This window comes from Magnolia sinica, chromosome 1, assembly GCF_029962835.1.
Source record: "Magnolia sinica isolate HGM2019 chromosome 1, MsV1, whole genome shotgun sequence".
In the NCBI taxonomy this organism is placed as follows: Eukaryota; Viridiplantae; Streptophyta; class Magnoliopsida; order Magnoliales; family Magnoliaceae; genus Magnolia; species Magnolia sinica.
The window spans coordinates 15,063,949-15,089,638 of NC_080573.1; the positions used below are offsets into that span (position 1 = coordinate 15,063,949).

The following is a 25,690-nucleotide window of genomic DNA, read 5'->3' on the forward strand; positions in this document are numbered from 1 at the left end:
ATCTGTTGCAGAAGGAAGAAAGAGAGAAGAAAAACAGAAATTTTATTTTCTTGAACTGTTTTGCTGCTACAAACTTCTCACGTTTTGCTGTTTTTCTTACGTGCTATTCACTTACTATTGCTTCTTCACTGGCTTGTTTACAACCAGATACAAGGTCCCTATTTATAGGCTTTTGAATGTAAGGTAAAAGACAAAACTGCCCCTGCTAGGAGCTTCTAACACTTAATGTTCCTAAAAAATAAACTGAGAATTTCATCTTCCAAAACTGCTGCATGGGAACTCTTGCTATGCATTGGAAGATGAACAGCCGGCCACTTGCAGTAAATGTTTTGGTTTGTAATTCCAACAAAAAGATGGAGCTTTGCTAAGCCCACACACGTGTGATACAAAGCACATTCACACGGCAGACATGCCCGCGTGGCATGATAGGTCCACGATCCATCATACCCATTGATTTATTGAGTTGAATAGGGTATAACTGAGAGTTTTCCTTTCAGGGATGCAAATTCAGCTACATATATCAATGGTCAGAATCAACTATTCAGCTATAGCTAGAAATATCATGCTACATCTTTCTTTCCTTTAGAGTGTTTTTTTTTTTTTTTTTTTTTTTTTTACGGAAAGACGGAATTTTCAAAATGTTTTGAACAAGTAAACTGAATTTGAATGTATCAGATTGTATATTAGGTCATATGTTACATAACTGTACAAATAATAACAAAATGAATGAATGAATGATATACAAGATGTTTTCGTATGGAGCATCAGAAGAGCTTCCCGGCAAACTCAGCCATTCCACCTTCCACAATGTTTTTAGAAGAAGACGATGCAGCAAGATTCCTGAGCTCCGAGAGACTCCTTCCCAACTGTAGAGCCACCTTCATCTCAAACAATTCCCCATTCTCCCTCTTATGTGTCTCTCTTTCCTTAAGGTTTGATTCAATCGACTCTTCCAAGAGACGATAGAAGCCGGCACAGTTCCGATACATCTCAAATACCATCCCTACTTGTCCGCCATGTTCTAACGTGTTTACAATGCTTGCCAATCCTCCACCAGCGACCCCGACCAATACCGCCCATGAACCATGTGAAGGAGACCCCACAAAAGAAGTCCCAAGAGCAGCAAGGCCGGTGAGTAGAGGTCCTGAGACTGCTAAAATCCTATTAACTTTCAAGACGAACTTGCTCAGTCGCACATACTCTGCGGTATCCTTTCTCCTCAAGACTTCAAGAACGCCTCTCATTTCGTCTTCAAGTTTCCCACTCCAACCATTCGTATTATTTTGTGCAGGAACCTTTTGTGATTCTGATGATTCTGAATTGTTAGAAGGCCACCATCTAGCTGGCTCCACTGTAGCTGGGAACTTTTCGAGCATTCCTGGGAGCAATGGAAGAGGGTAAGCCTTGTCGAGCGCCAACACCCTCTCCATCACATCCTTCACATCCATTGGAGTAGGAGTTCGGAGAGCAAGGGTGGTTTGGATTTCTGTGTGGAGCTGACGGAACAACCGGGCAGCGTTCCTTTGTTCTTCGGCAAGTTGGGAGGGCTGGATCTTGTTCACCAACAACAACAGCCCCGTCGCTGCTGAATTCAAGAGAGCGGAAGAGATCTTCAATGCCAAGAGTGAGGTGGTACCAGTTGGGATGGCGGAGAGTCCGGCCATGGTCGCAGCCGTGAGAGTGATTCCATTGATGGAGTTGACAAGGAGATTGTTCCAATTGTTCCTCTGCTCGCCGATGTTCATGTGCATCTCCACCCTATCAGCAACCGCCTCTGCAATCGCATAAAGCTTGGTGACATTAGCGATCATGTCCCCATCACTTCTCTCAATTGCTGTCCTTTGTGTTTCAATTTTGATTTGCAGTGGATTTCTTATGTGGGTGTTGAATTCCTCCACATTTCCGATTGGTAGCTTTGGAAAAGAGAGATGATTCTTCCAAAGTTTCGGGGCATGGAGAACTGCAACAAATCTACCATGGCATGGTGCTGATGGTATTGATGATGATGATAATAGACCGGAGGCTTGCAAGGCAGCCATTATCTCCTCCTTTACTTTCTATTTCCTTAGGTTGTCTGATTCTTCCTTTTGAGAGAGAGAGAGAGAGAGAGAGAATGTTGATGAAGAGATGAAGAGAGGTAAGATGAGTATTTATATGGGAGTTTGTTGTGTTGAAAGTCTCTGCTCCTGGTTTCATTGACCTTGACCAAAACAACTACCTTTGAGTAGTGGATTTTAAAAGAACTAGGATGATGGTTCACCACCATTTTGTAACTTGTTTTATCTCATACGTCGGTGTACGGGGAATATACATAAGTAAATCTGGACCATATTTAAGTTGGATTGTATTGAGCACAGCTTGAAATTTAATTACCTTGAATCAATTATGTTAAAAATATTGCATCCCTTACTGATTTTGACCGTTGGAAAGTTCACTTATAACCACCCATTTTATTTTCTTCAGTTGAAGGTTAGGATTGTGTAAACCAAGTGTTTCTCTCAAGGGGCGTTTCTCTATCACTATTAGGAATTGCAATTTGAACTGTCTGAATTAAAGTATCATTGCCACATGTACCTTGTATCACTGTAACTTAAATAAATGGGTGGTGAACTATGACGTAGTTTTGCTGTTGATTTTAAAATCGAGGACGGAGAACCATTCTCCGTCAAAGGGTTGTCTTCGTGAAATGGCGGCTATCGATGCGATTGGCGATTGGAACTGGTCCAACACGAGCCTCCTGAGTTTGGGTCTTTACCATAAAAATAGGACGCGGATTGGGTACTGCCTTCCTTCACGGAAGTGTTTTATTGACACCTTCCATCCATTTTAAAAAATTATTTTAGAAATGGGTACAAAGATGAGACAGATCTAACGCTCAGTGGTGATAGTGACTACCACCATTGAAACCTTCATAGGGTCCTTGCTCTTACTCTGGTGGTAGACTCGCAAGGAGTTTCAACACCTGACTGAGGGGTCGAGTACCCATAGGTGGTGAAATCCCTTTACGGCGTGAGTGTGTGGTAGTGTGTGTGCATGTGTTAAATAAAATAAAATAAAATAAAATGCTCATAAGCTCACGTATACCTGGATGAAGAGAAAACATAAATATCAGCAGTAGGTAATTAATCCTCATTTTTTCCCATGGTGTGGTATACCTGAGCATTCGATCTATCTCATTTTTTTGGAACCTCTCCTGAAATGATTTTTCAAAATGGATAGACTGCATGGATAAAACAAAAAAATCACGGTGGCCCCACACATCCCCTAACAGGACCGTCTGTATCTACTGGGTCCCAGCGGGGTAGTACCCAATCCGCCGCGTCATGTGTACAAATCATCGAAGAATGTAGACTGTTGATCCGACCAGCAGCAATAGTTTCAATCGGAAGCGGATTACGCAGCGTACTGAGTAAACTCTGTGAGGATCACCATGATTTATTTATCCGCTCCATCCATCCATTTTAACAGATAAATTTAGTCTTGAGCCCAAAAATAAGACATATCCACTGTTTAAATGGACCACACCACAGGAAACAGTTGAATTGAATGTCTACCGTTAAAAAAATTCTTGTGGGCTACAGAAGTTTTGGAACAAGCTTATATTTGTGTTTTCCCTTCATCCATGTCTTTATGATCTTATGAACAGGTTGGATGACAAATAAACATCACTGTCGGGCTTAGAAAGGTTTCAACAGTGAAAATCATTATTCCCATTGTTTCCTGTGTTATGATCCACTTGATCTTTGGATATGCTTCAATTTCGGGATCAACCCCTTAAATTAGATGGAAAAACGGATGGATAGTGTGGATAGACATTCAAGGTGGGCCCAACTGAGTTTACTCAATAAGATAAGAGCTTACTGAGTTACTCAGTACCCAGTCCAAGTTCGTTTCAATCATGCTTCAAATTATAGTTTATCGTATCAGCCAATGCCATCAGGGGTTACGAATTTCAGGGGATTTTTACCGCGGATCCTTACTCTTGCTCCCATGGTAGGCTCTCAGGAGACTCATGGTATCCATAGGTGGTGAAATCCCACTACGTCGTGAGTGCGTGGGGTAATGCTTTTGGAGTGAGGAAATTACATACATACTTTCATTTCACGCAATGCTTTTGGAGTGAGGAAATTACATAAATACTTTCATTTCTTTCGTTAAAGAAGTGGTGGTCCCTCAATTCTTAACTTCACTAATTTTTTAAGGAAAACATTAAATGAAGTCACTTTAATAATTTACTTCTTCCTAATGCCTCTAGTGCGAATTTCTATTCATCAAGGAATTATTTAGTAAAATGCAAATTTCATAGGAATTTTGTAAAATTCTATTTTTTAAAGGATAAAAATACTGAAAAAGAAAAACATATATATTCCATATCCTCGTATCTGTTTTCTCATGAATAATAAATATTGAATAAATATCCTTTAAACATTGCCTTAGTCATCGTCATCTGAATCATATTCCAACTCACTGTTGTTGTCAGATATGGGCATCCCATTTCGCCATTCCACTCTATCAGGGATTATATTTTTAGAAAAGAAAGATCTTTATCTGTGTTAGTAAATAAGTTGATATTTTATTTAAGATTAAGAAAACAACAAAATCCTTTCTTTTTTTTTCAGTACAATTCAACATGCTTTTCTCAATACACGATAAGTTATCAGTTTATTGTGACATAAAAAAAAAAAAAAAAAAAAACAAAACAAAACAAAACCTCAGTGCGTACATCACTAAAAATAAACTACCAACTTGTATTCTAGATCGGCAGGCTGCAGGTTGTTGAATTTGTTCTTCTAGATTCATAACTACCAACTTATCTTCCTGTGATACTTGAATATAATCAATGTGATATACTAATATGCTCCTAATCTCCTAAAAATAAACTAAAGAAGTATAAATAAACCAATCAAAGAAAACTAAAATAATATGATTCCATAGATGATCAGATTCCTTTAAGAAAAGGGGACCTAAAATTATAGAACTAGATATAAGAATAGAATTCAGAAATACTATTTGAAGATCTTGCAATGAGTAAGATGAAATAACATATGTAATAAAATAATAATTTGAAAGTTGCAGCACTGCAACTGCATTAAGATCATAGCAATTAATAAAGGAAAGTTGTTGAATCAATGCAATTATGTGCATACATGCACATGTGTCTTTGAAAGAGCACATGCATTGTTGAGTGAATGTGTGGATATTTGTAATTTGTGCATGCATGTATTAGTGTTAGCATTGCAAGTCGTACGTGCACACGATTGTTTGGTTTTGTCGCATAAGTAATATCTTGAAGATAGTGTACGGTGCATGGGAAATATGAAATACTTGCTTACAGCTAAGTATGTATGAAATAAAGAAATAGACTGTTAGAAGTAAACCCACCTTGAATTGGATCACACGAGCCTTTGTATTTATAGAGTTATAGAGTACAAGAGTTTGTTTGGATAGATTACAATTTGAATTGAAAACTGACATTTGAAGCCCTTCATGGATAAAATGCTAACCACCAGGAGGTAGCTGTGGTGGAGATGAGGTAGGATTGTTAACACGCTCCCCCAAGCTAAACGGAAAACTATTAATGACGTGAATCTTGGATTGTAAGAAGCGGAACCTGGCGGATGTTAACCCTTTAGGGCTTGTTTGATTTTTGAAAGCTTGTGTAATTACCCCTGTAAATGGGTAATTATTACCATTTCACCCTGTTTGGTAATCAAACGAATTTTTACCTTGGAAACCGGTTTAAAAGAGTTTTTTTTTTTCATACACACACACACACCCCACACACTCACGCTAGTAGAATTTCACCACCTATGGATACTCGAACCCTTGACTGGGTGTTGAAACTCCTGAGAGTCTACCACCTGAGCAAGAGTAAGGATCCACCGAGTTGCTTTGGATGCTAGCTAAGCTTCCACTATCAGAAACTGCCCTCGCGGATGGAGAGAAGGAACAGAGGTTTCCTTTTCTTCGTCGGCAACATCACATACGATATCACGGACGAAGATCTTTGCTGGATTTTCAGCAGATACGGCAGGGTAGCTGACGCCTACACACCGTGGAATGGGAAGCTGCATCGTCATCGAGGATTTGGATTTGTCAAATTCCTCTATTCTGTTGATGCATATGTAGCGATTGGAGTCCTCAATGGCAGGCAGATGGATGGGAGAATCTTTACAGTGGAAATTGCCAAGCCGAGAAACCTCAACTCAAACCCTCCCCCTCTCAATCGGCCTGTCAAAACCCCAACAACCCATCTCCCAAACCCACCTATTCCACCCAATCGTTCAAATCAACCCCCTCCAAACCCTACCCCTCTCATTCGGCCTTCCCACTCTGTACCAAACCACACTAGACCAACCCAAAACCCTAACAATCGACCTAACCCCACCTTCCCAAATTCCACACCCTCAACCTTCTCGAGAGGAGAAACCCCTTTCCCACCCGAAAATCCATGGTTTTCCTTCACGGCCAATCAAAATGAAATCCATCAGAAGTTGAAGATGCTGGAACTGGCCCTTGTGGGGCATGCTAAAGGCCTGAGATTTCCCATCATCCGCCTCTTCCAGGCATTGTGGAAATCGAAGCATGACTCATTCAAAATCGACATCGCCTGAATCTCAATGGATATATAGTTTTCTCTTCACTTTCAAGACTCGGCCTGCCCTCAATGCTTTGCTCTCCAATAGTTCAATCCATACTGCTATGAACATTTCTTCTGTGGAACTTTGGAGTCCATTAGCTCCAGCCACCCATGGTGTATGGATTTCCTTGTTCGGGATCCCCACTCATGCTTGACTGGAGTCTATATTCATCGAGTTGGGGAATACCTACGGTAGAGTGGTGGAAGTTGTGGGTCGCTCTGTTCAGGGCTTAGTCCAAATGGAAGCGAGGGTTAGAGTCATTCTCTAACCGGGGATGGATATCTACAGCACCAGGAGATTGATCGTGAATGGAGAAGAATTCCAGATCTGGGCGAAGCTGGAAGGACATTCTGATGTCTTGGAAGAACCAAGTTAAGACAGAGTTCCCTCCATCTCTACCAGGGAATGGGTGGAGAGGACCTTCCATCAGCCAATCCTACCATCGGACCCTCTAAATACAGCCCCTCAGGTCTTTCTCCTGGTGGCAGCCCTAATTGTTGTGCAGAATCAGCAACGTTCTCCACTTAGAGGTGGAACCCTGGTCTTAGACGCTCATCCTAAGCAGTCTGCCATCCCATCTCAGAATTTTCTTTGTACCCCTACTCCTATCAGGGGAGCTACCTCTCTCAACAGGAACACACATGCCTTATCTGAGGGACATAGTCCGCTGAGGGCAGACAACGCATTTGAGGAGTCTTCGGTTGATGAGGCCATGCAGACCTGGAACTCCCTCCCCCTCAGAAATCTCCACAAAGATAGAGATGAAGAAGATATCCATCTTTCGGTGGATCTTTCTCCTTTTTCCCATAAACCACCCTCCTTAAATCAGCATCCACAACAACCCTCTCTCTAGGTCTCCCTATCGAGGTGGGACAATAGCTCTCTCGTACCTAATCAGTCCTCCTCGCCTCACATCTTCCAGGTGGCATTACTAAATGGAGACCTGCCTCCCTCCAGTAGTGCAACTCCATCAGCCAAGTCTAAGCATATTCAGAAGCCTGCAGGTGCATGAAGGGAATCCACAGACAAACAAAAAACTACTTCCATTAAACATAACGGCAGAAGACCTCGAAAGCACATCCCTCCCATATTAGGGCTGGATGGTGGATGGAAAGGAAGACTTAGACAGCTTAAGCACCGAGAGTTTAGGCCAGGAAAGTTGCTCTATGGATTGTTAACTTATTTGAAATGCTCGTGGGATTGGAAACTGTGCCACTATTTCTTCGCTAAAACGGCTCATCCGTCAGTCCAACCCTTCTCTTGTCGTGATCCTTGAACCTATGCTCAGGGATGCGAAACGCGTTAACACGGGGCTGAAACTTGGGTTTCATTTGTCCCTTTCAAATGCTACAGAGGGTGGCAAAATCTGGATTTTCCACAACTTCTCTATCTCTATTGATCATGTCTCATCCTCCAACCAACTGTTGTCTGTTCTTATCAAGGTTCATGGTCGCTCGGAGATGCTTCTGGTATCCTTTGTTTATGTAAAATGTTTTAAAATCCTCTGTAAATCGCTGTGGGACCAATTACGAGTCCTGGGAAATGGTTTCTCTATCTCTTGGTTGGTGACAGGGGACTTTAATGTTGTCCTCTACTCCTTCGAAAGAAGAGGGACTGGATCTTTTGACTCTTAGAGTGCAGCTGAATTTAATGAGGGGCTGAACAGAGCTGGCATCAAGGATGCGAGTTTTGCGGGCAACATCTTCACTTGGTGCAACAATCAGCGGGGCCTTTCCAGAGCATGGGCTAGGCTTGACAGGACTTATGGAAATGACGCATGGATGCACTCCTTCCCATCCTTCCAAGTTTCGCACCTTCCCATAATCCATTCCGATCATGCTCCCCTTTTAATTTTCTTCCCCAACCAATCCAGAACCACCCCAAAATAATTTAGATTTCAACATAAGTGGTGCTTACATGACTCCTTTCAGGAGCTGGCAAAACAGGCCTGGAAATCTGATATCATAGGTGACCCGCTACTTGTTCTGGGTAGTAAGCTGAAGAATTTGAAAGCAGAGCTGAAAAGCTGGAATAGGAATACGTTCGGGGATGTGTTCCAAAATTTGAAACAGGCGGAAATCAATCTGGCAGATACAGAAACTGCTGTGTAAAATAGCAATGACGACGTATCCATCCAAGCCCTTCAACAGGGCCAAAGACAGTCTTGCCCATCTAAAGCTATGCGAGGAAATTTACTAGAAGCAAAAATCGAGAAATCATTGATTCAAGGAGGGAGACCAGAATTCTAGATTATTTCATTCCTCTGCCTCGGACCGAGTTAGAAGATCCCAAATTTCTAATATCCAGCTAGAGGATGGCATGATCCTTTCAGACAACATCTCCATCAAGAATGTTGCGGTTTCCTTCTTTTTGGCCCTAATGGAGGCAGCTCCGTCTACTCCTGCGATTGGTATCCTTGATGTCATCCCCCCAAAAATTTCAGCGAAAGATGACAGAGGTCTAATTGATCCTTCCATGGATGAGGTCCATGCGGCTGCCATGGCCATCCCAGCTGATAGCGCCCCAGGCCCGGACGGTTTCTCGGGGGCCTTCTTTCATCATTGCTGGGATATTGTGGGTCAGGATATCCTTACAGCAGCTCGTGCATTTTTTCATGGAAGCCCTCTTCCGAGGGCTTTCTCAGCGACCCTCTTATACCTTATCCCCAAATCCACTACTCCTGGAAAATTCTCTAACTTTCGTCCCATCAGTCTGTCTAATTGTATTTATAAATTTTTTTCTAAAGTCATTTCTAATAGACTTGGAACTATTCTCCCTCAAATCATTTCTTCTGAACAGGGAGCTTTTGTTAAAGGCCGTTCCATTACGGAGAACTGTGCATTGACGCAAGAGATCTTTAGAGATATTGACAAAAAGGTCAAAGGCGAAAAAGCTTACAATAAGTCAATTGAGAATTTCTAAAAGCGATCCTTCATAGATTTGGCTTCTGCGGTGCCTAGATCCATCTTGTCGAGAGATGTTGGAATAACTCTTGGTTCTAAATCCTCATCAATGGAGAACCCATCGGCTTCTTCAAGTCCGCCCAGGGCCTCCGCCGAGGTGACCCCTATCTCTGGGCCTTTTTATCATGGCTACTGAAGTGCTAGGCAGGGGTTTCAGATGGTTAATTGACTCGGGCAGTTGCCGTCCATTTCAGACTTGTAGAAACTGCCCCGTCATCTCCCACTTACTTTACGCTGATGATACGGTTCTTCTCGCCAATGGCGTCGCCATTTGTTTTAGGAAAATCACTGATTTCCTTTACCTCTACCAGTCCACCTTAGGCCAAAAGATCAATGCCCACAAGAGCATGTTCATCATGTCTTCAAGTCAGTAGCCAGCTAGAATCTGAGCTGCTCAACGCATCCTTGGATTCAATATGGGAGCCACCCCCTTTACCTACCTGGGCTTACCGATCTTCAAGGGAAGAACCCGCAAAGTGTACTTTCAGCCGATCCTAGAAAAATTCTCTATGAGAATCATTGGGTGGAAGAGCCGTATCTTGTCCCAAGTGGGAGGCCTCACAATGATCAATCACGTCTTATCGAGTAACTCGGTCCACTCTATCGCAGCAGGTGTTATCCCCGTGGGGTTTTTTTGCCGAGTTTGACAAGGCCATGGCAGATTTCTTCTGGGGCTGGGAAGGTAGCCGAAAACATTGCCATTGGGTTAGCTGGAAATGAATTTCTTGCCCGAAGATTGAAGGGGGCCTGGGCGTAAAAAATTTCAGAAGTATTATGAAAGCATTCAGGGCAAAGATGGCTTGGAACGTGTTATGCAAAAGATCTTCTAATTGTTGGGCAGATTTCATGGAGAAAAAAATATAGGACTGATGTGGCACAGCCAGGCCGTTCAAGTAGATCCACTGTTGCGTCCCCTCTATGGAAAAAAATCTGCAGGCTTTTCCCTTTTATTGTTACCCACTCCCGCTAGATCATTGATAAGGGGGGTTGCCTTTTCTGGACTGATGACTGGTTGGGCCTTAGGCCGTTGCAGGAGTGGTCGCTCTTAGCCCCTGAGAGTAGACAGTCGCAGGTGCATGATTGGCTAGGCCTGAGAGGTTGGCTGGACCACTCGCGGGCTCGCCAACACCTTCCTCAGGTGGTGATCGACCACATTGACGGCAAGGGCATCTGCTCTTCTCCCTTCGACAATAGACAGATCTGGCTGGAAACTTGTAATGGTGAATTTAGCATTGCTTTAGCCTGGCACTGCTCTTGGCTGAATGGTACATCTATGCCTTCATCTAAATGGGTCTGGCACCCGATTCTCCCACCTAAACTCTCCCTGCTTTCCTAGAAAGTTATCAATAAGGCCATTCCCATCAACATTAGGATGCAAGCTAAAGGCATCTCCCTGGCTTCGAAATGCTCTTGCTGCGCTACCCCTCGCATAGCGCAAATTGAATCCCTAGACCACGTTTTCTCGTCAAGGCTGCTGACTTCTAAGGTTTGGTCTCACTTCGACGGTCTTTTTAGCATTCCCAATCGGCAACCCATCTTGTCTATCAGCAGGGCCTCTTCTTGGTGGATAAAGGCAAGCTTAAGAGATCGTCTTCTCACCCTCATTGGCCTCACCCCCTATATTATTTTCTGGGAGATATGGCTGGCCAGAAACGCAGCCCGTATGGAGGGGGTGGCAGTCTCGCCTCTGAAGGTCATCTCTAAAGTGACCCGGTGGATCCATGTGCTCGCGCCCCTTCTCCCCCTTCAACCCTCAGCCCTCTGCCATGGCCCTAAACAGCTTGAGCCTTCCCGAGAATGCGGCGATCCCTAGACAAGTTAGAATGGTGAAATGGACTCGACCCTCTTTCGGGTGGATTAAAGTTAATGTCGATGGCTCATCATTGGGCAACCCTAGTAGCTTGGGAGGAGGCGGAGTTGGTAGAAGCAGCGATGAAACTTTTTTATTTGCCTTTTCCTCAGGCTACGGATTCGGTTCAAATAGTAGGGCGGAAGCAAAAGCAATTTGGGAAGGATTGTCGATTTACAGAAACCTTGGATTCCTCAAAGTGGACCGTGTAAGTGACTCTAAGGTGGTTGTTGACACTTTGAACAAGCAAGAGGGCATCTCTTGGGCCTTATGGTATTGGTGGACAAGAATCAAATCCCTCATGGACGACATGGAAGTTTCAATTTCTCATTCCCCTAGAGAAACTAACGCGGTGGCCGATGGTTTGGCCCATACAGGTAGTAACCGCCAGTCCCACCGTCTCTTTCATTCCTTTTCTGACTTTCTGGACCTCATCAAAGGCCTCCTTTTCCTAGACAAGTTAGGATTAGGCTACTTGCGTGAGTTGTAATGGGCAATTTGGCCTCGGGTTGATTGTGGGCCTGCCTCTACTTTTTTGCCGGCAGGCCCTTCAGTTCAGTGTACAGCTTCTTTTGAAATATATATGGGTATATCTTTCTAAAAAAAAAAGAAAAAAGAAGTAAGGATCCACCGGTTTAAAAGAGTTAGTTTAAATTTGTGAACCCCAATGTGATGTGTGTTATATATCCATTCCGTTCATCCGTTTTACAACAATATTTTGAGGCATGATCCGAAAAATGAGGCAGATCCAACACTTAAGTGGCTCACAACAAAAGAAACAGTGGCCCTAAGAGGTTTTTAATGGTAAGTGTTTGATTTGCTTTTTCCCATGGCACAGTTCACTTGAGCTTTGGGTATGCTTAGATATATATATTATTGAGGTGGCCTTCTCGATTTTTGCGTCTAAGGAGCGGCTGGTTAAATCAAGCACCAGGAAAGTGCTATAAATACCAAATGAAATAATTATTACCCATTTAGAGGGTATTTACCACTGAATTGAAAATTCAAACAAGCCCTTAGTGAAAATATCATCTATTTGATCAATTGTACCCACATAGCGAACAACAAGATCACCCATAGTAACTTTTTCTCGGATGAAATGATAATCCACCTCAATTAATATTTGGTACAATCATGATAAACAGGATTGGAGGCAAGTGAAATAGAACTAATATTGTCATAGTAGAAAAGAGGAGGATCTTGTTAAAAAAAAATAGTTAAATTGTGTAAGATCATACGTATCCAAAACAATTTTGCGGCTGTGACAGGAAGAGAACGGTACTCAGACTTAGTGCTTGAACGAGAAATTGTGGGTTGTTTCTTAACACTCCAAGAGACCAAATTAGGGCCAAGAAAAATAGCATAGCCAGAAGTAGAATGGCGATCTTGGGATATATTGCCCAATTAGCATCAGAATAGGCCTAAAGATTGAAAGGAGCATCATGGCCTTTACAGAACCAGAGGCCATGTGAAATAGTGCCCTAAAGAAATTGCGGGATACATTTAACAACTAACTAGTGAGTCAATCACGGAGCATGAATGAATTGGCATACTTGATTAACAATGAACGCAATATCTAGCTATGTAACGGTAACATATTGTAAAGCACCCGCAATACTCCGCTATTCATGAGGATCTGATAAAGGATCACCATCAAGCTTGGAGAGCTTAGAACTAGAAGCAACATGAGACTTCAATGGTTTTGCATCTTGCATATGCGTGTGACATATGAGATCACCAATATACTTCAATTGAATCAGATACATGTCAAGTACGAGTAACCTCGAAGCCAAGAAAATAATGTAGGGGCACCAAATATTTCATTTGAAAAAGACAATTGAGATCAGACAAGAGAGAGTAAAGGGCATAATGGTTACTCTCAATCAGGATAATATCATCCACATAAATAAGTAAAACAGTAAACTCTATGGTCAAACGAAGAATAAAAAGAGAATTATCAGCATTAGAACCAATGAACCCTAAGCCTTGAAGATAAGTAGTGAGGCAAAGATATCATGCATGTGGGGGCATGTTTAAGCCCATATACAAGGCTTTGTGGAGCCGACAAACATGACCCGGCTTAAAGGAATCCACAAACCGTTAGGGTTGAGTCATGTATACTTCCTCAGTAAGAACACCATGTAAAAAAGCATTCTGCACATCAAGTTGTCAAATAGCCCATCCATAATGAAGAGATACATAAATAACTATCCGAACTGTAGTATGCTTGACAACCAGGCTAAATGTGTCACCATAATCAAGTCCATGCTACTGATGAAAGCCTTTGGCAACAAGATGAGCCTTGTATCGTTCAATAGAGCCATCAGAACGTTGTTTAACCTTAAAACCCACTTACAACCTACCAAATTTTGACTAGGCTGAGGTGGAACCAAGGTCCAAGTACCCTGTTTATATAAAATCCATTCAATTGACTTAGCTGCTTGAGAGTAACAGGTAGGCTCAACCAAAGCATGGTTTACATGGAAAGCACTTGGTAATGGATACCGAGAGGAAACAAGTTCTTTAGGTTTAAAAATGCCATCCTTATCCCATATGCACATTGGATGAGAGGGAATTGGTAGAGGAGGGGGGTGTAGAGGGTTTGCCAGAGATTAAAAAAAAGAGAGGGATGGGTTTGAAGAGAGATTACTGGTAGAAGAGGATGAGGAGGAAGGTGTGACAGTGGGTGGTGAGGATGTAGGGGAGAGGCGAAGAGGTGAGACAACTGTGGACACGACGGGATTAGAGAAGTGGTGATTATTTGGTTTGACAAACACTTGACTAAGTTGAACATAATCATGGGAAGGACTGTTGGCACAAGGTGGATCCTTTTAAGAGGAACTACCTTTTCTACTATAATAAAGGGATAGCTAAGTTCATCAAACACAACATGGCGAGACATGTAAACCCTATGAGAAATAGGATCAAAACATTTATATCCTTTATAATTTTTCCCATAGCCAAGGAAAATACATGGGATAGTGCAAAAGTTGAGCTTGCTAAGATAATATGGGCGAGTATAAAGATAGCATTGACAACCAAAGCTACATAAAAAAATGATAATCAGGCACATGGTGAAACAACTTTTCATACGGTGAAAGAAAATTCAGCATGCGAGTAGGCATGCAGTTAATGAGAAATGTGGCAGTGACAAAAGAATCATCCTAAAAACACGTGGGAAGATTTGAGTGAGCAAGCAAAGCCAAGCCAGACTTAACGATATGACGATGTTTGCGTTCTGCTAGTCTATTCTATTTAGACATGTATGGACAATAAATGTGATGATTGATGCCATGGATTGAGAGACAGGATCGAAATCGATGACTGACATATTTACCACCGCCATCGGTTTGAATCAACTTAATCTTCATGCCTAACAAATTCTCAACCAAAGGTCTAAAGTTTAGAAAAATGTCATAAACCTAAGACTTAAATTTGATAGCAAAGAACCAACAATAACGTTAACGGCTAAAATCATCAATAGAAGTAACATAATACTGAACACCATTTAAAGAGGGAGTCGAGGTAAGATCCCAAATGTTTGAGTGTATAAGTTCCAATGTAAAAGTAGAAATAAAAGTAGAGCGAGAAAACGGGAGTCTAGAACTCTTGCCAAGTTGGCAAGATAAGAAAATATATGGTTATCGTAATGAGCCACAAAAAGGAAGGAGAGAGGAGAGGCGCTGAAGCACAACAAAAGACGGATGTCCCAGTCGATGATGCCAAAGAGTATGAGAGACACATAAGGCAGAAAAATCGGTCGAAGAGAAATGCGAAGTAATGCGCGGTGGAAGCTGCAGCGGGTAGAGGCCGTTAGTGGTCCATCCTTGGAAAAGGATCCTGCCTGACTCGTTGTCCTTAACACAAAATCAGAAGAATTAAATACAAAAGAACGGTCGTTATCCCTAGTAAATTGAGAAACTGATAAAAGATTCTAAAAAATCGAGGGAACATGAAGATTTCTACGTAAATAAAAGGTAAAGTCAGAGGAGTGGTATATGGAGGAGTCAATGTGGGCAATAGGTAAAGCCGTACCATTTCCAACTGCAAGAGCATCATTGCCTACATAATTAGAATGAATGGATAGATTGTTCAAGTCAGAGGTAACATGATTTGTAGCACCAAGGTCTGTAAACCAGGTAGAATCTGTCCCAAAGTCATTGCACTTAACAGCGGCCATAGGTTGAAGCTTTTGAGGGTGCTGGTGGCCTTGAGATGAAAGATCTAACCGATGGAAGCAGTTGAGAGCAGAGTGCCCCCACTCGATTGGAGATTTGGCACACTGTGATAGAAGGACTGCAATGATTGTCCATTGTGAGGGGACGGTAGAGCCACCCATGGCACCAAAACTGCGACCACAACCACGTCCACGAAACGCAGGTCTAACAATTGGTCCACCACGAGATGTAGAACCACGGGTGGTAGAAAGTGCAACTGAAAATTGGTCATCAGGTTGGCTGGAATGGTAGGATTATAAATGATGTTCAAAAGTGAGAAGTCACCAAATAATTCTTTAAAGAAAATCGGGTGAACCCGATTAGCAATAGAGGTGTGTACAGGGTCATATTCTTCACCAAGACCATTTAAAACTTGATTGCAAAAATCAAATTCAGTGATTGGCTGACCAATCGCCTCAAGCACATCAGCTAAGCCCTTCATCTTATCAACGTAGTCAGAAATTGAAGAGCCCCCTTTTTTTTAGATTCTGAAATCGATGTTTTAACTACAGAACACGTGAATGTGACTGAATGAGATGAAGGTTCTCCAATCGTAGCCACACCTCTCAAGCAGTTTGAAGTCCAACTGCCTATTGAAGAATTTGAGGAGTGAGGGTGGCATTGATCCATAACAACACAAGAGAATCACATTCCATCCACTCCTCATAGTCAGGATTGATAGTGGATGTACGGTCACCGTTGTCATCTAAAAGAAATTGATCCGGGCAAAGAGAGGATCTATCCATAAATTGTAGTAACTTATTAGTATGAAAAATAGGAAGAAATCGACTCTTCCAGAGTAAATAATTTTCCCGATCCAGCTTAATTGACACCAAATTTGTAACTTGATATAGAAATTGTAGTAGAGGATGCCATATGCAATAATTAAGTAAGCAGAAGTAAGTAAAATCAGTCTTGGATTGAACGACGGCAGAGAAGAGAACGCAACCGGCAGGATCGGGGAGCCACTGAAAATAAGCCAATCGGTGGAGTGGCAGAAGCTTAGCTAAAGACGCAACGACCTGCTCATTTTAATTGTTGACGTGTCCTATTGTGGCAGTGGACAAATGAACGACTCAATAATAATATGTGATGGACCCCACAAGTTCAACACTGTGAAAGAAACTAAATGAAAATAGTCATGTGAAAAGTGACCATCTTTGTTTTCTTTTTCTTTTTTTTGAAATGATGCTATGGAAACCAGCAACTACTTAAAGCAGGATTTGGCAGATTAGTGTGCCATAAGGAGATGACAGCATCCAGAGATGAAGATGCAGCAAACAGTCCAGCTAGCGATCGGGCAATGGAGACGACCAGGAACCGAAGGACGGTTAGAATCAAAATTTTGAGAGAGAAGAGTCCCTGTATATGCTCTGATACGATAAAGAAATAGGCTGTTAGAAGTAAACCTACCTTGAATTTGATCACACGGATCCTTTGTATTTCTAGAGTTATAGAGTACAAGAATATTTGTTTGGATATATTACAACTTGAATTGAAAACGGAAATTTGAAGCTTTCGTAGATAAAATGCTAACCACCCTGAGGTAGCTGCGGTGGAGATGAGGTAGGATTGTTAACAGGAAATGTTGCCTAGTAACATGATACATGGGTGGACATTGAAGATGGGCATATTAGAATCTGATTATATACATTCATATCAGGCGTATCTTCTTATCTTGACACTTAGAGTCAAAGTTGATCAGTTTGGATCGAGCTTCTGTATCGATTCTGGCACACCTTGGTCATTAAAAACAAATTGAGCGACCAACACCTTCTATGCAAAAACTGTAACACTGCCTAATCGGGATCATCAGCGCGTGTTGCCCCACGCAGCCCACAGGCAAACATGACCCCATAACCGGAACGTCCATCGATCCTAATTTGGAGGCTACTTTGAATTGTCAACGGTTCAATAATTGCTCCAAAAAGTATCCAACCCATTGATTTGTGGAATTAAATGGGGTAGCCGAGAGCTTTCTTTTCTGTGATGCAAGTTCAGCTGCTTATATCAATGGTCAGTGTCAACTATTCAGCTAGAAATATCATTCTACATCTTAATTTCTCTCCTTTAGAGGTGTTTAGTTATGGAGAGAATGAATTTTCAAAAATGTTTTGAACAAGTATATTGAATTTGAATGTATCAGATTGTGTATTAGGTCATATGTTACATAACTGTACAAATAATAACACAATGAATGAAAGAATGATAGATATACAAGATGTTTTCGTATGGAGCATCAGAAGAGCTTCCCGGCGAACTCATCCATTCCACCTTCCACATTGTTTTTAGAAGAAGATGATGCAGCAAGATTCCTGAGCTCTGAGAGACTCCTTCCCAACTGTAGAGCCACCTTCATCTCAAACAATTCCCCATTCTCCCTCTTATGTGTCTCTCTTTCCTTAAGGTTTGATTCAATCGACTCTTCCAAGAGACGATAGAAGCCGGCACAGTTCCGATACATCTCAAATACCATCCCTACTTGTCCGCCATGTTCTAAAGTGTTTACTATGCTTGCCAATGCTCCACCAGCGACACCAACCAATACCGTCCATGACCCTTGTGAAGGAGACCCCACAAAAGAAGTCCCAAGAGCAGCAAGGCCAGTGAGTAGAGGTCCGGAGACTGCTAAAATCTTATTAACTTTCAAGACCAACTTTCTCAGTCGCACATACTCTGCGGTATCCTTTCTCCTCAAGACTTCAAGAACGCCTCTCATTTCCTCTTCAAGTTTCCCACTCCAACCATTCGTATTATTTTGTGCAGGAACCGTTTGTGACTCTGATGCTTCTGAATTGTTAGAAAGCCACCATCTAGTTGGCTCCACTATAGCTGGGAACTTATCGAGCATTCCTGGGAGCAATGGAAGAGGGTAAGCCTTGTCAAGCGCCAACACCCTCTCCATTGCATCCTTCACATCCATTGGGGTAGGAGTTCGGAGAGCAAGGGTGGTTTGGATTTCTGTGTGGAGCTGACGGAACAACCGGGCAGCATTCCTTTGTTCTTCGGCAAGTTGGGAGGGCTGTATCTTGTTCACCAACAACAACATTCCTGTCGCTGCCAAATGCAAGAGAGCCGATGAGACCTTCAGTGCCAAGAGTGGGGTGGTCCCAGTTGGGATGGCGCAGAGTCCGGCCATGGTCGCAGCTGTGAGAGTGATTGCATTGATGGAGTTGACAAGGAGATTGTTCCAATTGTTCCTCTGATCACCGATGTTCGTGTGCATCTCCACCCTATCAGCAACTGCCTCTGCAATCGCATAAAGCTTGGTGACAGTAGCGATCATGTCCCCATCACCTCTCTCAATTGCCGTCCTTTGTGTTTCAATTTTGAATTGCAGCAGATTTCCAACATGGGTGTTGAATTCCTCCACATTTCCTATCGGTAACTTTGGAAAAGAGATGTGATTCTTCTTAAGTTCAGGGGCATGGAGAACTGCAACAAATCTACCATGGCATTGTGCTGATGGTATTGATGGTGTTGATAATAGACCAGAGGCTTGCAAGGCAGCCATATCTCCTCCACTTACTATTTCGTTAGGATGTTTGATTCTTCTTTTTGAGAGAGAGAGAGAGAGAGAGAGAGAGAGAGAGAGAGAGAGAGGATGAAGAGATGAAGAGAGGTTTGATGGGTTTTTATAATTTTACACGGGAGTTTGCTGTGTTGAAAGCCTCTTCTACCGGCTTCATTGATCTTGACCTAAACAACTACCTTTGAATATTGGATTTTTGAGAACTAGGATGATGATTCACCACCATTTTGTTACTTGTTGTATCTCATCCTAAGGTATACGTGGAATATACATAAGGAAATCTGGGCCATATGTAAGGTGGGTTATAATCAGCACACCTTGAAATTTACCCTGAATCAATGATATTAAAAACATCGCATCCCTTGCTGATTTCGACCGTTGGAAAGTTCACCTATAACCATCCATTTTATTCTCTTCAGTTAAAGGTTAGTATTGTGTAAATTAACCAAGTGTTTCTTTCAAGGGGCGTTTCTCTATCACTAATAGGAATTGAAATTTGAATGGTCTGGATTAAAGTATCATTGCCACATGTACCTTGTATGACTGTAACTTAAATAAACAGGTGGTGAACTATGACGTAGTCTTGCTATTGATGTTAAGAGCGAGGGAGGAAGGAGAACCTTTCTCAGCCGTCAAAGGGGTGTCTTGGTAAAATGGCTGCTGTAGTTGCGAACTTGCGATTGGCGAATGGAACTGATCCAACACAAGCCCCAGCAGCAGAGGTTAGTACCTCCTGAGTTGGTGGGAGATTCATCGGGTGGGCCCATCAGTGTTTGGGTCTTTACCATCAAATAATACGCGAATTGGGTAATACCCCACCAGCACCTAGCTGGAGACGGGCAGTCCTGTCACGAGCTTTATGAAACCATCTTGATATATGTATTTTATCTACATCGTCCATCCATTTTCAAAAAACAATTTAGGTGATGGGCGGACGCGGCCTTTCGCAGGAAGTTCCGGGAACGCAGTTGCGGCCCACTGGGATGTTTGTGAGAAATCCTCAACGTCCATCTGTTTTGTGAGTTCATTTTATGGTATGAGGCCAAAAATGAACCGTATTCAATACTCAAACGGGCTGAAAACGTGATAATTGAACGTCCATAGTTGAAATATTGGTGGGGCCACGGAAGTTTTGAATAATGCTAATATTTGTGTTTTCGTTCATCCCAGTAGGAATGATGTTATTAACAGTATGGATGGCATGTAAACATCACTGTCGAACCCAGGTAAGTTTCAACGGTAGGAATTTCCCTAAATACATTTTTGCTTTAGCACGTCCCACTTGAGTCTTGGATCATGTTCAATTTTGGTCTAATCTCCTGAAATTATCTCAGAAAATGGATAGACGGAGTAGATTCCTGACAAACATCACGGTGGGCCCCACCTAAATTCGCAAGCAGGACTTCCTATGAAAGGCTTTCGCAGGAAATCGGCGTCCGCTCTTCTTTGCACGACACGTATCTACGTTGGATAACTCTCACCATTGAAACCTTCCTAGGTCAGCCTTGATGTTTATTTGCCCTAGTGCTCGTAATAAGGTCAAATAGGCTTCCATGAAGAGAAAATAAAAATATCTTCAGCAGTATGTATTCAATATTCACTCTTTCCTGTGATGTGGTCCACTTGAGCATTCGATGGATCTTATTTTTAGTATCATCACCTAAAATAATTTTCAAAATGGATGGATGGTGTGGATAAAACACAAAAATCACGTTGGGGCTCCCCACAGAGCCCCTGACTCCACCGTCTGGCCCTTCTAGATCACGGTGGTGGTAGTACCCAATCCGCATCGTCAGATGTACGCACGATCGAAGAACGTAGACTATTGGTCATTTATACACATGGGGTCCACCTGGTGATCCGACCAGCAGCAATAATTTCAATCATGGTTCAAATTATCAGTTTATCATATCAGCCGATGCCACCAGTGGGGTACGAATTTTCAGGGGTTTTTTACCACAAAATTCTTCAAGAATTCAGGTTTTATATACTGTAATGCTTCAGAGGAAATGTAATTACGGGACAATGTTTTTCGAGTGAGGAAATTACATAAATACCTTCATTTCTTTCTTTAAAGATGTAGTGGTCCTACAATTCTTAAGTTCACTAATCTTTTAAGGAAAAAAAATTTAATGATGGCACTTTAGTAATTTACGTCTTTCCAAGGCATCTGGAGTGAATTTTTATTCATCAGGGCATTATTTAGTAAAATGCAAATTTCAGAGGAATTTTGCAGAAAAATTTAATTTTTTAAAGGATAAAAAATACTAAAAAATAAAAACATAAAATAACATATCCTTGTATCTGTTTTCTCACATGATCAATAATCAATAAATAAATATCCTTTAAACATTGTCTTAGTCATCATCATGTGAACCATAACCCAACCAACTGTTGTTGTCAGCTATAGGCATCATTCCACTCTACCTTCTAGATCACGGTGCTGGTAGTACCCAATCCGCATCGTCAGATGTACGCACGATCGAAGAACGTAGACTGTTGGTCATTTATACACATGGGGTCCACCTGGTGATCCGACCAGCAGCAATAATTTCAGTCATGGTTCAAATTATCAGTTTATCATATCAGCCGATGCCACCAGTGGGGTACGAATTTTCAGGGGTTTTTTACCACAAAATTCTTCAAGAATTCAGGTTTTATATACTGTAATGCTTCGGAGGAAATGTAATTACGGGACAATGTTTTTCGAGTGAGGAAATTACATAAATACCTTCATTTCTTTCTTTAAAGATGTAGTGGTCCTACAATTCTTAAGTTCACTAATCTTTTAAGGAAAAAAAATTTAATGATGGCACTTTAGTAATTTACGTCTTTCCAAGGCATCTGGAGTGAATTTTTATTCATCAGGGCATTATTTAGTAAAATGCAAATTTCAGAGGAATTTTGCAGAAAAATTTAATTTTTTAAAGGATAAAAAATACTAAAAAATAAAAACATAAAATAACATATCCTTGTATCTGTTTTCTCACATGATCAATAATCAATAAATAAATATCCTTTAAACATTGTCTTAGTCATCATCATGTGAACCATAACCCAACCAACTGTTGTTGTCAGCTATAGGCATCATTCCACTCTATCAAGGATTATATTTTTAGAAATGAAAAATCTTTATCTGTGTTAGTAAACAGGCTGAAATTTTATTTAAGATTAAGTAAACAATAAAACCTTTTTTTTTTTCAGTACAATTCATCATCATTTTCTCAATACACTATAGTTATCAGTTTATTGTAACAGAAAAAGAAAAGAAAAAAAATCAGTGCGTCATCCCATTTTTATTTATTTTTTCATGAGGAAACAGGGGAAGACCCCTGAAATATATTGCAAAGAAATAGATTACAACCTAGCTAATTCGGGGAGGTCCCACAAAAGACGGGACCCTCCTATCATATTGGGCTAACGAGAGAAATGCCTAGCCCACTAACATATACACCTCCCTAGATATGAACACCACCTAGCCGGCAAACCCCCCACAAATTACCGCGCTAGCGACTGAGCACCAAAGCCCAGGGGAGGAGGGCTGGGGAGGAGGGCTAATTGCTCCCCTTGACCCTGACTGCTCCCAAACACACCTTATCGAGAAATAGCAGCCCCCTGACAACACTGGGAAGGGCTGCCATGATGGAAACGTGGGCCGAAACTTGGGTGCCGCTGCCCAATCTGGTCATGCCATCTGCCAGCCCATTGACTTCTCTGAGGATGTGAACAAACTGGACCGGACCAATTTGAGAGAACCCTTTAATCCTGTCCAGCCAATACTTTCATTTCCAACCCGGGGCAGATGACCCAGAGAGGAAATTAATCACCAGTTGGGAGTCTGATTCTACAACTACGTTGAATAAGCCCTTGGAGAAGCAAATGTAGAGCCCGTCATAAATGGCCCGGATTTCCGCCCTCGTGTTGGAGGCCCTACCATAACCTGCGTAGAAACCAAAAAGAAAGTTCCCTCTTTCACCTCTACAAATGCCCCCACCACCTGTCAAGCCAGGATTTTCCCTGGATGACCCATCTACGTTCAGCTTAACCCATCTGGGGGGTGGCTTGATCCATTTCACCACAAGGAAACTTTTCCCTATAGGGGGATGGGAAGCAATCCCCAAAGCTGTGAGCACACGGTTGATAGTCCCCGCTCTTGCCGAAGGCTTCCTATCAACGATAGCATGGATCCAGCCTTTGATCCAAGAGATTTGAACACCGACAGGAACAACCTTACCTTCCATCTTGGCTTCATTTCGGCCCTTCCATAGCTCCCATAGGATGATGCACGAAGTCAGCAATTTGAGTGACCCCGACGAGCCACCTGATGACGGGGTGCGCCACTAATCGATCAGCTTCGCCTCAACTGATTGGGCCCCCATAAGCGATAGGCCAAAAATTCCAGCAAAATGGGCCTAGATGGACTTAGCCCGGGCGTTGTGAAGAAAGAGGTGAGACGGGGATTCGACTTTGGGACCCTGAATCTGGATTCCCTCGCAACAGGAACACCAAGAGACAAGCTGAATCCCTAGGATTGGACAGCAACATCCACTGGGAGCATGCCCCTGAAAATTTTCCACCTGAAGACCGAAATTTTTGGTGGAAGATAAGGGTACCATAACTTCTTACCCCAGCTGCTACATGGCCTAGGAGCCCTGCATATATTCCATGCCAATCTGACGGAGAAGGAACTAGATGGGTCCAACGGCCAAAAAGGGTGGGCCGGGCCCTCATAGATGCAGAAACCCCCATGAAAAATGAAATCCACTGTCTCCTAAGATAGGAAGGAGTAGACGGCATAGGGGGGAGAGGACCTGCCTAGCCTAGGAAGTCTCTGACCTTTAAATTCTTCAAGCCCGCTGGAATTAGCCTTGTCACCTTGCCCTCAAGTGGGCCAAGCCCAGTCCAGTTGACCGATCAAAGGTCGCAGTCACCCTCCCCAATCTGCCATTGAGTGTTGGCCTCTAAAATCGGAAAAAGGCTCCTGATTCTCTTCTATAATGGGGAGGCCACTGACAAATGGTGCACGGGCCCGATAGAGGACAGATCTGCACTATACTTTGCTCTCATGAAGGAGCCCCACAAGTTCTCGTTCTCCTTGACCTTAACTGACCAGGCCATTTTAAGGTGGAGGGCCTGCATGACATCTAAGAGCTTCCTAATCCCCAGGCCACCTTCGAGTTTAGGCAACAGGATGTTGTTGCAACTCCGCCAATGGAGCTTCTTCTTCCCTTCGACCCAACCCCAAAAGAAGTTTGGAAACCGGCTCTCTAAAGCATTTAAGATCATAGCTAGAATGTGCACAGCTGCCAGCATGTGAACTGGGATTCCTCTTAATACATGTTGCACTAGCAAGGCCCTACCCGCTTGCGATAGACATTTAGCCTGCCAACCTCTAATGCGGTTGTCTACTTTGTCAATCAATTGCTGAAAGGTTTCTTTTTTGCTCCTCCCCACTATAACCGGGACCCCCAGATAGGTGAGAGTCGACGAGGCTTTGTCCATCCCTAACAATCTCTGGATGGAGGAGGCCCTGGATGGGGGAAGACGGTTCGAACAGAGGAAGTTGTTTTTCTGAAAGTTGACCTTTTGCCCTGATGTGCGATGAAAAGAATCAAGGAAAACTTTCGTAGCACGGATCGACTTCAAGCTACCGTTGAGAAACAGCAGAGTATCATCTGCAAAAAGGAGATGGGAAACCAACGGGCAGCCCTGAGGCATTTAGAAGGGGAGACAGAAGCTGCTAGCTACAAGGTTCTTAAATCCTCTACTAAAAGCTTCCGACACTAAAATGAATAGGCTTGGTGATAACGGATCCTCCTGACGGAGCCCTCTTGTTGATTTGAAGAAACCCCTAACTTCTCCATTAACAAGCACCGAAAACCAACAATTGCTCTAGCAACGAGCCACCAGGTCAACCCAAGGAACCGAGAAGCCAAAATGCCTTAGAACCTTCTTCAGGAAAGACCATTCAACTCTGTCATCGGCCTTTTCCATATCGAGCTTCACCACTATGTTACCTCCTCTGACTTTTCTGTTTAATTCCCTCAGAAGTTCCTAGGCGAGGGTAATGTTTTCTGAGATAGAGTGGCCTTGAAGGAAAGCCCAAGCACTTGGCTCAGCCTGCTCGCTATGATCTTGGAGAAGACTTTGTAAACGCAATTACAAAGACTAATAGGGTAAAAATCCTGGAATTTCTTCGGGGATGCTGTTTTGGGGATCGACAAATGAGGGAGGCAGAGATTGCCCTAGGCAGAGAGCCCCCCTGGAACAAGGAAGAGGCAGCCCTATGGAGATCAGGGCCCACTATGTCCCAGCAACCCTAGAAGAAAGCACCTGAGAACCCGTCCGGACATACCGCTCCATCTTTGGGGAGATCAAAGACAACTTATTAAACTTCTAGAATGGACAACAGGGCCATCAGCCGAATGTTTTCTTCCTGAGATACTAGCTCAAGAAGGACTGAAATCATCTCACTATCATGGTCCACT

General features: G+C 42.6%; 2 protein-coding genes across 2 annotated transcripts; both read right to left on the reverse strand.

Moving 5' to 3' along the window:
- Positions 1-657: 657 nt before the first annotated feature.
- LOC131230012 (probable F-box protein At4g22030) lies at positions 658-2,105 on the reverse strand. The gene has a single exon (XM_058226239.1). It carries the CDS (start codon positions 2,037-2,039, stop codon positions 765-767), a length of 1,275 nt encoding a protein of 424 aa, XP_058082222.1. The 5' UTR covers positions 2,040-2,105; the 3' UTR covers positions 658-764.
- Positions 2,106-17,855: 15,750 nt separating this feature from the next.
- On the reverse strand, positions 17,856-19,184 carry LOC131244162 (probable F-box protein At4g22030). Its single transcript, XM_058243811.1, has one exon. It carries the CDS (start codon positions 19,182-19,184, stop codon positions 17,910-17,912), a length of 1,275 nt encoding a protein of 424 aa, XP_058099794.1. The 3' UTR covers positions 17,856-17,909.
- Between the last annotated feature and the right edge of the window lie 6,506 nt (positions 19,185-25,690).